Genomic DNA, 15,549 nt, shown 5'->3' on the forward strand with positions numbered 1-15,549 from the left:
AGGATTCACAGGAGGAGGTGATAAAACTGGATAACATTTATCAATAGCCATATTATGTTGCCTATCTGACACCTCAATTGCTTTATCTTCTTCATCTTCTTTAAACTGCCTAGCAGCTTGCATTATCGATACACCCTTTTCTCTCTTATCTCTTTTAGCTTGTTTTATTTCTCGTTGTCTGGCTTGTTTACGCCAAAGGCGAAAGGAGTCAAACATTGCTGGCCGGGCTTTCTTCCTAAATAATTTCGCTTCCAAATTGTCTAAAATCTCTGTATCAAAACTACCATGTTGGGGCCATCGTAAGACACCATCTTTCCTAGTGTAGCGGACCCATACTTCATTAAACGTAATGGGGCCCACGCCGTGTTTAGAATAGAGCTCATAAGCCGGAGTTCCAACTGGAGGTATCGGACACGAGTCATCCAATCGGAATTCCCTGTTATAACCACAACAAAACCAAGTACCAAATTTGCTACGATTAGGCATCTTCGCTCAGTAATCGAGCTTCAAACTTCAAGGGGCTATCTCTACTGATACACTCGTAAATATACGAGACCCTCGGCTTTGGAAATTGCAATTTTCAAATCAAAACTAAGGACCAAACAAACTAAGAACCAAACTAAGGACCAAGTAAAACTAAGAACCAAACAAATTAGTGGGAGCGACCCACTTATACTTAACCAAGTTGCCTGTCACGCCACCAGAAGACCCGTCGATCGTCTCGCATTACAAAGCTTCACAAAGGGAGGTTCAAGACAGGGCGACAGTCAGGGCAGCGGTCCTTTCGTAGCCGTCTGAAGGGGGAAACCTCGTGGAAAAGACCTTCGGTCCAGGTTTTCGACATGACAGGGGTCGCTGAAGTGGGGGCCAGAGTTCCCTCACGAAGTTCCTCACGATCCTTGGGCTTGGACCGGTACCGCTTGATGTCGCCCCACGTTTGGGCGCCAACTGAAGAACCGGGTTTTTAGGACCCAGCGGCGCCAGGGGCACGCCCAGGGGGCCCGATTCACAGAACTAACTCAAGAGAAAATCCTGAACTTACTACCATTTTTGTATTCACAGAAGGCACTTACTCAATTTGGTATTCACAGAAGGCACTTACTCATTTCGGTAATCACAGAAGTTAGTAGTCCTAACTTTAAGACTCCTAAATGCCTTCTGTGAATACCGAAAGTCTTAAAGTTAGGATTTTTCTCAGTTTAGGAGTAGTAAAGTTAGGACTCCTAACTTTACTACTCCTCAACTGAGAAAAATCCTAACTTTAAGACTTTCGGTATTCACAGAAGGCATTTAGGACTCCTAAAGTTAGGACTCCTAACTTTACTACTCCTAAACTGAGAAAAATCTTAACTTTAAGACTTTCGGTATTCACAGAAGGCATTTAGGAGTCCTAAAGTTAGGACTACTAACTTCTGTGAATACCGAAATGAGTAAGTGCCTTCTGTGAATACCAAAATGGTAGTAAGTTTAGGATTTTGTCTTAAGTTAGTTCTGTGAATCGGGCCCAACGTCTTCGGGTTCACCTGTCATAGAATACAGAGACACGGGATACTTCTTGGTGGCGTCAACAATCGAATTTATTGGCTGCAGCCAGTAACAGAAGTCCTAGAAGTCATCACGGTATGAGTTCTCAGGAGACTGCTCAATTTTACAAAGCAAGTCATCCCTTTTTATGCCAAAAACATCACATTCCAGACAAACACCCATTATTTTACAAATTGTCCAATCACATGTAACCACACCAAAAGTATCGCATGACGGTAAAACCCACTTTTCAGTTGTCCAGCCCATGATCAATCATCGAACAATCCCAACATTCTTCTTTAGACAAGCCGGACAAACCCATAATAAAAAGACCACAACCCATATCGTAAATAGACCATAAAAGAAGAAACAGAAACAGATAGAAGTAGGATAAGGCATGTTTGTGTGCAGTAAAACTTTGCGATGTCCTGTGCTCTGACCCTTAATCTTGATCAGCTAGCAGGCAGGAACTGGCTTGGCAGGGTCGGCCTCAGGCAACGAGGTCAGTTCACTCAGGTCATGTAGGAGTCAGCACAAACTCGAGCTAAGGTGTACGTGTCCTAAAGACTCGTTCGACCACAGTCATCGGCCTATGTGAGGGCAACGACAAAATGGCTGCCATGCGCAAAATGGAACCCAGGGTTCGAAACGAAATCCCTAAATACACAGTGAATTCATCGGTGTAACATGACGAAAACACTCGTACTTGCCGAACTCACTAGTTACGGTTCGCCGTTACCAAAATCGTAACGGAACCATGACATTTATAACACAGATTCAGAATTCACGGAACCTCACAGGGAGGGAGACGCTGGGCGCAGGGGAGCAGTCCGAGTGTATATTTCATAAAAGCTACTTTTATATTATTTTTATTGTATCCCAAGTTAAAGTAGGCTTGAGCACCCGGCTTTGAGTATGTGTTTAGAGTCATCCAACCATGTGCTCTATTTGAGAGTGCGTCCTTATCCTCTATCCAAGAGAGGAGTTTCACTGACTTCCACACCAATTTTTTAAAGATTGGGGTGGTTGTCGGTGTTTACCAAAGTTGGTTCAGCCCCAAATTGTGTAGGCTGCTGTGTAGATATTCCGCAGCAGGTAGTGTGGGGTGCAATTGTAGCTCCTTCCACAGCTGTTCGTTAAACTTGTCCTGTTCGGCTTTTCGCACTTTGTCCCATTCAATGATAAAGTGCCCTTTCTCTAGCAAATGATTGTTTCAAAACGCCAAATTCAAGTCTGATTTGCGCAGGTGAAGTGTATTTCAGCAGCCCAAAAATAACCCTATATGCTGTTGTTACTGTGGCATCGATTGTTTTCGCATCCCTGCCTTTCTGCACCTCGCTACCATAGGTGATTGTTGCCCGGACCACCTCAACGAGCGGCAGGATTGATGGGCCAGTTAATTTCAGAGTTTAGTGTTTTTAGGGAGATTGCTAGTACTAAACCTTTGTGCCTTGTACTGTTTTTCTGTGCTACAAAGCGACCACCTGAATCCAGCTTCACACCTAGCTATTTGTATTCAGTTGTGTCCTCTATTCTGGTCTCTCCCCATATCCATGCGGAGGTTTGACGCCTTTTTTTCCCGGCTGTCATTGTTCTCGTTTTTTCCAAGTTAATCGTTAGGTCATTTGCTTGGGAGAAGTCCCGCGTTGTATTTAAGAGATGTTGTAGCCCTACTTTTGTTTTGCTTATCAGGACTATGTCATCTGCGTAGAGGAGATAGGGTAGTGAGATGTCTCCTAATTTCGGGGTGTGTGAATTGCAGCTAGTTAGCAGCGAGACTAGATCAGCAATATTCAGATTAAAAAGAGTGGGTGCTAAGACACAGCCCTGTTTCAACCCTTTTTCTGTGGGTATGTGCCTCGACAGGTGTGTACCTTTCCCCAGCTTCACCTGTAGCCACGTGTTCATATGCAGGTTTATTAATAATTTGAGTAAAGGCTGAGGCAACCCCCAGCTGCACAATTTGGACCAGAGTCTTATGCGGTTAACGTGGTCAAAGGCAGCTTTATAATCAATGAAGCATAGATGTAAAGACGTCCATGTTTCCTGAGCCTTGTACATAAGCATAGCCATGCTTAATATGTTGGTCATTGTCCCGACCGATTTAGCGAAGCCAGTCTGGTGCAGGGGAATTGCGGCTTTTTCTTCCACCCATGCCTGGAGATCCTCAAGAAACAGGCCGGCAAAAAAATTTGCTTTGTTATCTAATAGTGCCACCAGTCGATACTTTTGTGGTTCTGACTTCACACCAGAATTATATATTGGAGAAAGGATTGAACCTCTCCATGAGCTGGGTAAGACATTCAATGTTCTAATTTCTCTGAAGAATGGTTCCAGTGCTTCTGCCTAGCAGGTTGCCTCCTGCGTGTATAGTGCTGGTGGTATTCCATTTGGGCCAGGGGTGCCTTCTCTTGTCCCCTTTCCTATCTGCTGTTTGATTGCTCTAATATAGTTAACTCGGAAATCCTCAGTTGGTAAGTTTGACCCTGATTTCCCAGAGTCGGCAAGATTGTTTTCGGCCCAGGGCTTAGGTGTCGTTTGGCAGTCTGCTTTGTTCTGGCTTGTTTGACCCTGCTCTCTGCGGTCGGTACCTTGTTGGAAGTGGGACCTGAGGTAATTTGCACATACTTCCTCTGAGATGTTCGAGGAGATACCATCATGATTGTTATGGATAAATCGACTTATAGTGCTCCAAAATCTGGTGCTGTTATTGTATTTGACATCGGCGTGTAGTTTGGCCCAGAGATCTTCTTCCATCGCACTGTTCGTATCCTTTTTATTTTTTTGAGGACTGCTCTTTGTTCCCGTAGGGCTTGTAATTGTATATGATATGGTCATCGTGCCACTGAATCTTTGCTGGTTTGGTAACTTGGTCTTAGTCGCGTATGATTCCATCACTGACAGAAAGTTTTTCCATTTCTCAGCTTCACCATCTCCAACCCTCACGGGGAAATCTACATGGAGATAGACACAAAGCAAACAATACTTTAGCAAAGAAATCACAGTAAATAGCAGTGATACACGGTGAGCCCCAGGGGAGACCAAACCACATACTAAGAATGTGGTATAAGAACCACAACTCGAGTCAAGAAAATTTTGGAGAGGACGTAGAATTGCTGGGGACCCACAGAACCACTCAAGGTAAGTAGATATGCACCCCACGGAGAGCGTGTGCAGTGTGTGAACACTACCTCGTGCTCCGTACAAGTCTATGTGCAAGTCGCTATTGGTATTTTAAAGATTAGGGACCCTTCCTAGTGGACCCTGAAGAAACCCAGTGGAAGACAGGTTGAAGAGACACCCAACCCTTGGATACCGTGGCACCCAAGTTACCTATCCCAGGGAATCTGGGTGCATAGGTGTGAAGTGACGTCGAAAACCGCTGGCAAACCCATTGGAGGACTTCAGGAAATTGCTGCTGCTGGAAGAGGAGAAAGTGTCCGGAGGAATCCAAATGTGGATTCTTGACGAGGAGTACCTGAAAGCATGGGACAAAGTCCCGGAGACTTGGAAGAGGAATGCCCTCCGATGTATGGTGGTTCAGGAAGGATGATGGTGACCTTGACTCTGCAGCTGCAAGGACCAAGCGATGCTGAGGATGACCAGGACCCGGATACAAGCTGTATCATGAAGGATGTCAAGTGCTGAGGGGTCGATGTCTGGCGGGAGCACCAACAAGCCTTGGCAAATGCAACCCACACAGGAAGTCAAGAAGGTGCATGGTTTGGACTAGCAAGGTCCAGGAGACTCACCCAAGCAGAGGAGTTAGGGCAGGCAACGAGCAATCAGGGAAAAACCAATCCTTGTGTTTCAGAGCCCACAGAGTCCGAAGGAGCTCGGGATCTGCAGACCAGTTATATTTGTTGCAGTGCCTGAGAATGCAGGGGAGTGACTCGTTCACTCAAAGGGAGATTACTTCAGTTGCCCTTGATGCTTCACAGGCGTGGTAGGTTCCTGTATGATGCAGCAGACAGGAAGAGAAACTAAATCAGGCACAAACGAATTCCAGCAAAGTCCAGAGTGCCCAGACAGTGAATTGCAGTGGTTTCAGTTCTGAATCTTTTCCCACGACGAATCCAGGGACCTACAGCAAGGTGAATCCTTAAGTACCCTAAGGAGAGGGTTGGGAAGATTCAGGGGGGGTCACTCCCATGTCCTTTGTCCAGATTTGTGCCAGAGTGGGAGCTAGGACCGGTTTGAACTGGACTAAACACAGGGACACAAAATGTGCCCCTCATGCAGACTTTCAGGTGCTGACAAGCGTACCCACCCAGCCCTAATAAAGTAAATCCTGTTTGGGAGGTGGTCACACCTTCCTGTGACAGGATGCCTCTTGCTCTGCTTTCTCCTGGTCGAGCTTGGCTCAGCAGCAGGAGGGCACAAATATTTCTCTGGTCGGCAGCAACCATTTTGTGCTGTCCAGGACTAGAAGGCTGATACTGGGAACACTGAGAGCCTAACAGAGGGCTCTACCGGTGCTTGGAATCATACCCCCACACCGTTTATGGTGTGGGGGTATGATTCCAACATGTTTGATACCAAACATGATAGGATTTGTAGCAGCCGTTTTTGAGAAGGTCATCGCGTGATTACGCGATGCCCCTCTATATAGTATATGGCTGCTTCACTGACAACCCAAGAGAATGGACTCTGTAGGCTGCAAGGGTATGTTCCTCATGCACCCTCTCACCTAGAACAAAGCACCCTTCCCTCAGGTTTGTGAGGCCTGCTATAAGGGTGATTTATAGGTTTTAACTGCAGTGACCCTTAGACAGTGGAGAAGTGTGGCTCACTGGTTAGAGAAGGCATACCCTGAAGCAGAGGTCAGACCTGGTACCAGGGTTCAAGTCCCGACGCGGCAGGGTCTGAGCCCAAGTGTCCACGGACTCGATAATTCTCACTTCGGTGCCTACTTGAATCATGGGTTCACACTCTGCAACTCTGGGCAATAACTTGCTTAATCTCCACTACGGCCCTCCCCCCTGCGGTGGGATGCCTGGCTTTCACCTTGGGGATGCCCAATACGGGTTATCTCACAGGGAAAAAGTCAGGACGGGTTCCCAATGCAAGCGCCAAGATGCCCAAGGGTAAGTCAAGCGCTATATAAGAACACACATACATACATACATACATAGTAAACCTATATCTTTAGTAAGAGGTGCGCGCACCAACTTGTAATGGCAGGCCTGTAGTTCCATTTTGAATGGTATCTCATGGGTGGCATAATGTATGCTTCAGCCCATGTGAGACCTCTGGGGTACCTAAATACTCGGGACTGACGAGGGCACCCCAGTATCCAATCTGGGATGTACCTAGGTACTGAACACAACAGTTTAGGGAGAAAGCAGATAGACCGGGGTCCTGATTAGCAAGATCCCAGTCAGACTGGTCAAAATCAGCATCACATCAAGCAAAAAGTGGGGGTAACCATACGAAGCCGGTCCTACTTTCCTACACAAACCCCCCTAAACGTAAGGAGATGAGAATAACCTTGCCCAGTTGAGTCTTCATTTCCTAAGTGGAAATATCTGGCGAGTCCATCAGCATTGGCATGGTTACTCCCAGGTCTATGTTCCACTGTATAGTCCATCCCCTGTAGGGAAATGGACCACCTCAAAAGTTTGGGGTTTTCCCCCTTCATCTGTTTTAGCCATAAGGGGGGCTTATGGTCTGTCTGAACAATTAAGTGAATGCCAAACATGTATGGCCTCAGCTTCTTCAGGGCCCGGACTACAGCAAAGGCTTCCCTCTCTATAGCTGACCAACATTTCCATTGGGGGTCAGCCTTCTGCTAATAAAAGCTACTGGTTGATCCTGACCCTATACATTAAGTTGTGAAAACTCAGCCCCTACCCCCAACACAGATGCATATGTTTGGACAATAAATTCCTTGAAGTAATCAGGACTCTGCAGAATGGGAGTAGTGCTCATGGCCTGCTTGAAATCCTCGAATGCCTTCTGACAGCTAGCTGTCTACTGAAATTTCTTGGGCATTTTCTTGGATGTAAAATCATTCACGGGGGTCACTATGGACCCATGTCCTTGTACAATCCTCCTGTAATACCCAGTCAGGCCCAAGAAAGCTCTGACGTGAGTCTGGGTAGCTGGAGCAACCAGTCCATTATGGTCTGGATTTTGCTCTGAAGTGGTTGAACCTGACCTCCACCTACAAGGTGGCCTTGGTACACAACCTTACTCTGTCCTATCTGGCACTTAGTAGCCTTAAAGGTGAGCCCTGCTTTCTGCAGAGCCTCCAAAACGTTCTGCAGGCGGACCAGGTGATCCTCCCAGGTGGATCTAAAGACAGCTATCTCATCAAGATATGCTGCACTGAAGGCTTCCAGACCTGTGAGAAATGTGTTCACCAGCCTTCGGAATGTGGCAGTTGCATTCTTCAAACCAAAGGGCATCACAATAAGTTGATGATGCCCACTAGGGGTTGATAATGCTGTTTTGGGTTTGGCATCCTCGGCTAGTCTGATTTGCCAGTGCCCAGCAGTGAGGTCAAATGTGCTCAAGAGCTTGGCTGAGGCCAAAGTGTCAATAAGCTCATCTGCCCTAGGAATTGGATGAGCATCAGTCCCAGTGACTGCATTGAGTCCCCTGTAGTCAGCACAAAACCTCATCTCTCTCTCACCACCCTGGGTGTGAGGTTTGGGTACTACGACCACTGGACTAGCCCAAGAGATATCTGAGGGCCCAATTACTCCCAACTCTAGCATCTTTTGGACCTCAGTCCTGATGCAATCTTTGACATGGTCAGGCTGCCTGTAGATTTTATTTTTGACAGGTAGACTCTCACCTGTATCCACTTCATGGCTGCACCAGGTGGTTTGACTGGTTGTTAAAGAGAACATATGCCTATAATGCCAAGGCTGCACAATCAACTGACCCATCATCAGGGTTTTGTGAGAGGAGACCAGGGAGAGGGTCACACTCTTCCTCCTGCCCCTCACCAGTTGCCATGAGAAAGCCCATGTCAGCACTGTCTACAAAAGATTTTACTGTTCACACGAGCACCCTGTGGGTACTCCTGGGAGTGCCAAGGTCCACCAGATAGGTGACCTCACCTTTTTGCTCAATTATAGTGCGGCGTCCACTCCTCATCATGGAGAGCTGCTGGGGCCACAGGCTCCAACACCCACTCATTTTGGCCTAGCTGGTAAACAATCATGGCAGCCTTTTGGGCATGCCAGGTTTTTGCAATTTTTGACTGGCCTCCAGATTTGTATTTGCCTTCTTCGTGTACTCAGCCATCCTGGAGCGGAGACCAAGTACATAATATACATTATCCTGTTAAGGGGGTTTGAGAGGTAACTCCCATCCCTCCTTCTACAAACACAAGGGACACCTAACTGGATGCCCAAGCAGAAGCTCAAAAGGGCTGTAGCCAACCCCCTACTGAGGGACCTCTCTGTAGGCAAAGAGAAGGCAGGGCAGAAGAACATCCCATTTTTGCCTAAGCTTTTCTTGGAGGCCCACGATCATGCCCCTGAGGTTTTTTTTTTTATGTCTTAACTAACCCATTGCACCTTGCACCAGTCCAGACAACCCTTATGGTGATTTAGGAGGTCTCAGACAACTTTAGAAAGCTATCCAAGTGGTAGCTGTGGAGAGCAGCCTTCAGGCTTGGTCTTGAAGGAGTGTAAAGCAGCTTGTTTTACCAGAATGTAATCTTACAGTATAGTCTAAATAAAAAAGAACCACACAAAGTATTTATAAAAATATGTATTTATTATATAGCACTCTCCAGTATGTTACAGTATCTCCTAAATGGCGAAAGACACAAAACACACAATACTTTAGCAAAGAAATCACAGTAAAGAGCACTGATACACGGTGGGCCCCAAGGGGGAACCAAACCATATACTAAGCAAGTGGTATATGAACCTCGACTCAAGTCAGGACAATGCCGAGAGGACGTAGAATTGCAGGGAACACACAGAACCACCCAAGGTACGTATATAGGGACCCCATGGAGAGCATGAGCAGTGTGTGAACATGACCACATGCTCCGCACAAGTCTATGTGCAAGTCACGGTTGGAATTTTAAAGATTAGGGATCCTTCCCAGTGGGCCCCGAAGAAACCCTGTGGAAGACAGAAGGTTGGAGAGCCCCCCCACCGTGGATATCGTGGTACCCAAGTTACCGATCCCTGGGAAGCCGGTTACATCGGTGTGAAGGGGTGTGGGAAAGCGCCGTCAAACCCAATGGATGACTTCAGAAACAGTGCAGCTGCTGGAAGAGGAGAAAGTGTTCGGAGGAATCCAAATGTGGATTCTTGACGAGGAGTACCTGAAAGCAGAGGGGGCAGAGTCTATGTCACTCAGTGGTGACCAGGAGACTTTGAAGACGAATGCCCTCCGATGTTGGGGGCTTCAGGAAGGATGGCGGTGAACTTGACTCTGCAGCTGCTAGGACCAGGCAATGCTGAGGTTGACCAGGACCCAGATACAAGCTGTCCCACAAAGGATGTCAAGTTGTGAGTGGTCAGTGTCTGGCAGGACCTCCAACAAGCCTTGGCAACTGCAACCCACGCAGGAAGTCAAGAAGGTGCACGGTTGGGACCAGCAAGGTCAGGGAGACTCACCACAAGCAGGGTAGTTAGGGTAGGCCTGAGCAATCAGGGGAGCCTAAAAGAAACAAGTGTGACCCTCAAGTGGACTAGGGGTGGGCGGAATTTGCGAAATTAACTTTCGCAAATTATCGCGAAAATGTTTAAAATTATCGCAAACAAGCGGAAATATCGCGAAGATGCGGAAGTTTTTTTCCGGCATGTTCGCGAGATTTTCTGCATGGTTGCGGGTCGCCAACTTACCCATGTGGTTGCTTGCGGGCGCAGCCATCTTGTTTTGAGTTTTCTCGCGGTGCATGATCGCGAGAAGAAAGACGTGATCGCGCGACGCATGACGTCACTGCGGGCGCGAACTGTCGCGAGACAGCGCAAATGGCTAAAAACAATACAACATCTCATGGAGAATGCGACCGGATCAAGAAAACTTGTCGGCGAACGCAGGGATTCAGGTAAGGCGATCGCGCGTGCGCGAATGTATTATTTTATAGCGCGAGCAAGAAACAAATTATCGCCAAGCTGCGGAAACCGGAATTTTTGACATTTTCGCGCTCTCCGCGGAACGCGAAAATGTCAAATTATCGCAATTTCCGCGTACGGAACGAAATTTTCGCCCAGGCCTAAAGTGGACCCACAGGCCAGAGGCACTGGAGTTGCGAGAGGACCTCAAACAGCTCACCAAAAGATATAGGCCACAATGCACACAATGTGGTGTGGCTGAAGATTCTGGTCACTGGAGGTGCTTGAGGTTGGGGCTACGTGGGGCCCGAAGATCTTCTTGCAAAGATGTCGACAAGCCTTTACACCTGCAAAGGGACGGTGGTACCCAGGGGTTTGGTTATTGCAACCCCCACAAAGACTACTGGCCTCAAACTTGGTGAGAGTGTAAAGCAGGCCTCAGGAGCTGAGGAAACCACCACCTGTGTTGCTGAGCCCCCGGAGTCCGGAGGAGCTCAGGATCTACGGTGCCTGCGAATGCAGGGGAGTGACTCGTTCACTCCAAGGGAGATTACTTCAGTTGTCCTTGATGCGTCACAGACCTGGTAGGTTCCTGTATGATGCACAGGCACAGATGAGAAGTGTGGCTCAATGGTTGGAGTGGCAGACCCTGATGCAGAGGTCTGGCCCGGGACCAGGGTTCAATTCCCCGCCTCGGCGGGTCTTGGGCTCAAAATTCCACGGACCTGACAATTCTCGCCTCTGTGCCTATTCCAATCATGGAGTCCCACTCTGCAACTCTGGGCAATAGCTTGCTTAATCTCCACAACGGCCCCCACAACGCTAAGGATGCCTGGCCTCCACCTTGGGGGTGCCCAGGAGTGGACACCTCACAGGGAAAGCCAGGATGGGTTCCACAGCGGTATTCGTACAAGCGCCTTGAGACCCTTGCGGGTGAGTAGTGCGCTATACAAGTATCAATTTACATTTTAACATGATGCAGTAGACTGGAAGAGAGACGAAGTCATGCCCAAACTAATTTCAGTAACATCCAGAGTGCCCAGATGGTGAAGTGCAGTGGTTTCAGTTCTGAATCGTATCCCACAACAAATCTAGGGACCTACACCCAGGTAAGCTCTTAAGTACCCTAAGGAAAGGGTTGGGAATTCAGGGGACCCTCCCAGAGGAGGGTCTGCAAAGGGGGAAGGTTACTCCCATGTCCTTTTGTCAGTTTTTTGCCAGAGCGGGAGCCAACGGGTCCCAGGACTGGTTTGAGCTGGACTATGCACAGATACACTAAATGTGCCCTTTGTGTAGACTTTCAGGCACTGGCAACCACACCCACCCAGCCCTAATACACTAAATCCTGTCAGGGAGGTGGTCACACCTCACTGCGACATGCGACATGATGCATATTGTTCTGCCTTCCCCTGCTCAAGCTTGGCTCGGCAGCTAGAGGGCAGAAATGTGTCTCTGGTTGGCAGCAACCATTTTGTGCTGTCCAGGACTAGAAGGCTTGTACCGGGAACACTAAGAGCTTAACAGAGGGCTCTCCTGGTGCTTGGAATCATACCTCCCATACTGTTTACAGTGTGGGGGAATGATTCCAACATGTTTTCTTGGAATCATACCTCCCACACCATTTACTGTGTGGCGGTATGATTCCAACATGTTTTCTTGGAATCATACCTCCCACACCATTTACTGTGTGGAGGTATGATTGTAACAGGTTTGATATCAAACTTGATAGGATACATTCCAGCCGTTTTCGAGATGGTCATCGCATGATTACGTGATGCCCCTCTATATAGTATATGGCTGCTTCACTGACAACCCGGGAGAATGGACTCCGTAGGCTGCAGGGGTGTCCTGCTCTTGCGGGGGTACCCGCTTACTTAAAAACAAGCATGCTGCCCTCAGAGTTGTTAAGGCCTGCTATAGGGGTGACTTATAGGTTTTAAGTGTAGTGACCCTTAGATATAGTAAACCTATATCTTAAGTTAGTGGTGCATGCACCGATTTACACATGGCAGGCCTGTAGTTCCATTTTAAATGGTCTCCCTTGGGTGGCATACTGTATGGTCAGCCCATGGGAGGCCTTTGGGGTACCTATGCCCTGGGTAAATGGGTACCATATACTAGGGACTGATAAGGGTACCACAGTATCCAATCTGGGGTGCACCTAGGTACTGAACACAACAGTTGAGGGAGAAAGCAGATAGACAGGGGTCTATAGACTAGTCAAAAACAGCATCACATCAAGCAGATAGTAGGGGTAACTATAAGAAGCAGATCCTACTTTCCTACATTGCCTCATACAATTATTTCCAGTTTTAGGGAATGAGTACCTTTTACACCTTTGGCGCATATAAAGCATATAAGATCTCTCTTCTGGTTACCATCCTCAATCAAATGAGCGAATGTAGGAAACAACTCAAAGTCTTCTGCAATATCTGTGACACCGCTGTAATGCTACCCAGGTTATATTGGCCTCCTGCTTGTCAGCTGCAGAAGCTTGTAGAACAGTGCAACACATAATGCTGTTACGGTGTCGCATTTGTTCTCTATGCAAGGATTCGATACGTAAGGTCTTCCTTTCTTTGTGTTGATCCTTTGGTTCCTGCAACCACAGATTATTTGAATCAGTTTCAGAAGCATGGGCAGCTTGCACGATTCAAAGATCATCATTAAGTAATGTCTTGACAAATCGAGTTCAAGTTCTGCCTCTTTTTCTCCGGGAAGGAGGAGTGGTTGTCTTCTCACGTTAAGCCTGTGTACTTTGATGGTTAACTTTCAACTGCGATTTCATGGTCCTTTTGCAATAATTTACCAAATGCATCCTGAGGCCTTTTTCAGTGAATTGAAGTCATACTTGGAAGATTCACCCTGCGTTTCATTCATCTCAAATGAAGCAACATGTTCCTGGCCCAGATCATTGGCCTCTCTCTGACCCTCTGCCAGAATATGAGGTTCAATTCATTTGTGATTCTTGGCAATTTCTGTCAGAGTGAAATGGGTGAACAACGAGGACTCAACTGATGAATTGCCCTGGTCTATGGCCGATCCTGAAATAAACCAAAAGCCCTTTTTGCTTTTTCAGGCTTTCGGGGAAAAAGTAACAACAAAAAAAGGACAAGGTCACACATGGCATGAGGGGACAACCAGAAGTCCTGCCTGATTGGTAAAGCAAATCAGAAGGAGTAGGAGTCTCTTATCTAATATGGTGCATCAACGGCACTTTAATTCCAGCGCAGGAGACCAAAGGCATGTGGCTGCTAAGGATTATACAGCGACAAGAGAAAGTACTATTCTTGATGACCTTTACAGAGCCGAGGAGAGCTGAGGCACTGATGGGAGGATCTCTGCACGGCAGAAGGATCGCCGGCAGGATGCTTTGCCCAGCCGCGCTTTGTTACGTGGTCGCTAGAGTCATTGTTGACATCTTTAAGCTAGCAGTCAAGACTGCCAAGCCAGGTCTTCCTTGTGCTTGCTTTGTTTGCCCTAAGTTGGCAGGGTATACCCAGACATTGGTCCGTCGCTCACTTTGCCAATGGATTCAAGCTAGCCTGGCTGAAGAAGAGTGTTACCCAGAAACCGATCCCAGGATGCTTGTTTCCGGTCCAGGGAAGACATGGCTTGGCAGTTCGGGCTGGACTGTTCCCATGATGCACAGGGGCAAGAATGATTTGCATATAGCTGTGTCTGAACTGGGGTGGCGAAGTGAGCTAAAGAACGATGATGGATTAATCCCAGATCTGTGACTAGGGGTGAGTGTCTGAAAAGTTTCATCGCTCCGTCCATCATCTCCTTGTGTTTGCATGTGTGTGTGCAACAAGTGTTGAAATTGCAATTTCAGGGGTGCATCAGGGTGTCCTTTTGGCACCCTTGCACCCTTGAAATTGCATGCGCAATTTACGAGTACCTATTTGGTACTCGCAAATTGGGAATGCAATTCCCATTGATTCCTACGGGCCTTTAGGCAAATAGGAATGAATGGGAAGCAATTCCTTATTGTGAATCGCAATTTTTTTGTGATTCCTACATGCATAAGCATGTGATTCCTAAATTGCGATTTCTTAAAAATCGCAATTTAGGAATCGCAAATGCACAGTTTGATTCATGTGGCCCTATAGGTTTTTCAAGCTTGGATTTTAAAAGTTTTTGTTTTTCTTCTTTAATACCCAGTGATACACTACCGTTTTCCTTCTTTTCCTCTCTGTTTAGATAATGGCTATTGCTGTCGCTGCTCATATTCGCGCAGCACTGACTGCTAATTTGACTCAACATGGAGTCCCGGTTCCGGGAGCATTCTTTGTCTTTGTTGTAGAAGCGAAGCCTGCTTTTAACTTCGAGGTTTTTATTCTTGGGTTAAGTTCTCGGCAATGGATGGAAATGATAATTTCTTTCATGAATATGAACATGCCGTGGTTCCCCGGGATTATAGACCTAATGGCGCCCTACCTCACCCTGTTACAATGGTCCGTTTAGGCCCTTTATCGGTCGACGGAGCCACATGGCCCATGTTGGAGTGTTCTACACCAAAACCATATTATCGTGGTGTTACACACGCAGAGCTGCGAGAATTACATGAATCTTTAGTTTATATTCACAGAAGCGTGATACAATATATGTCACAAATGGTCCAGGTGGCTCCGGCTGGAGCCCCTCCTCAGCATCCAGGACCTGGAGGCATGGTAATTAGCCTCATCATGATTAATTCAGTGATGGGGAAGCGTCCTCAAAATAAAGATGATTTGCTGTTCTGGTTAACCGAGCAATTTGAGCAACTCAAAGCTGTATTTCCCAATACTGCACTTTTGGACAAACACAGGATCCTTACAATGAGTTTACCAAAAGGTCTTAGTCCCAATTTATCAGATTGCACCGCCTGGGGGAAGGTGTTTGCGGCGCTGTATTCTCTATGCTTTGGCACCCCCTCCATGACAGTGCTTCCGCCAGTTCTAGAGAAGGTTCAGGAGGAACACGGGACAGAGGCCGCCCTGGAGTTGGGGAT

General features: G+C 47.3%; 1 protein-coding gene across 1 annotated transcript in view; it reads left to right on the plus strand.

Annotated features, from left to right (window-relative positions):
- Nucleotides 1–9,912: 9,912 nt before the first annotated feature.
- Nucleotides 9,913–15,549, plus strand: part of LOC146813625 (vomeronasal type-2 receptor 116-like) — a 315,464-nt gene continuing 309,827 nt past the window's right edge. Inside the window, exon 1 of the mRNA XM_085609476.1 lies at nt 9,913–10,007. Coding sequence (XP_085465602.1) covers nt 9,913–10,007 — 95 coding nt within the window. The remainder of the gene's footprint in view (nt 10,008–15,549) is intronic.

Source organism: Triturus cristatus, chromosome 6 (assembly GCF_964204655.1).
Source record: "Triturus cristatus chromosome 6, aTriCri1.1, whole genome shotgun sequence".
NCBI lineage: Eukaryota > Metazoa > Chordata > Amphibia > Caudata > Salamandridae > Triturus > Triturus cristatus.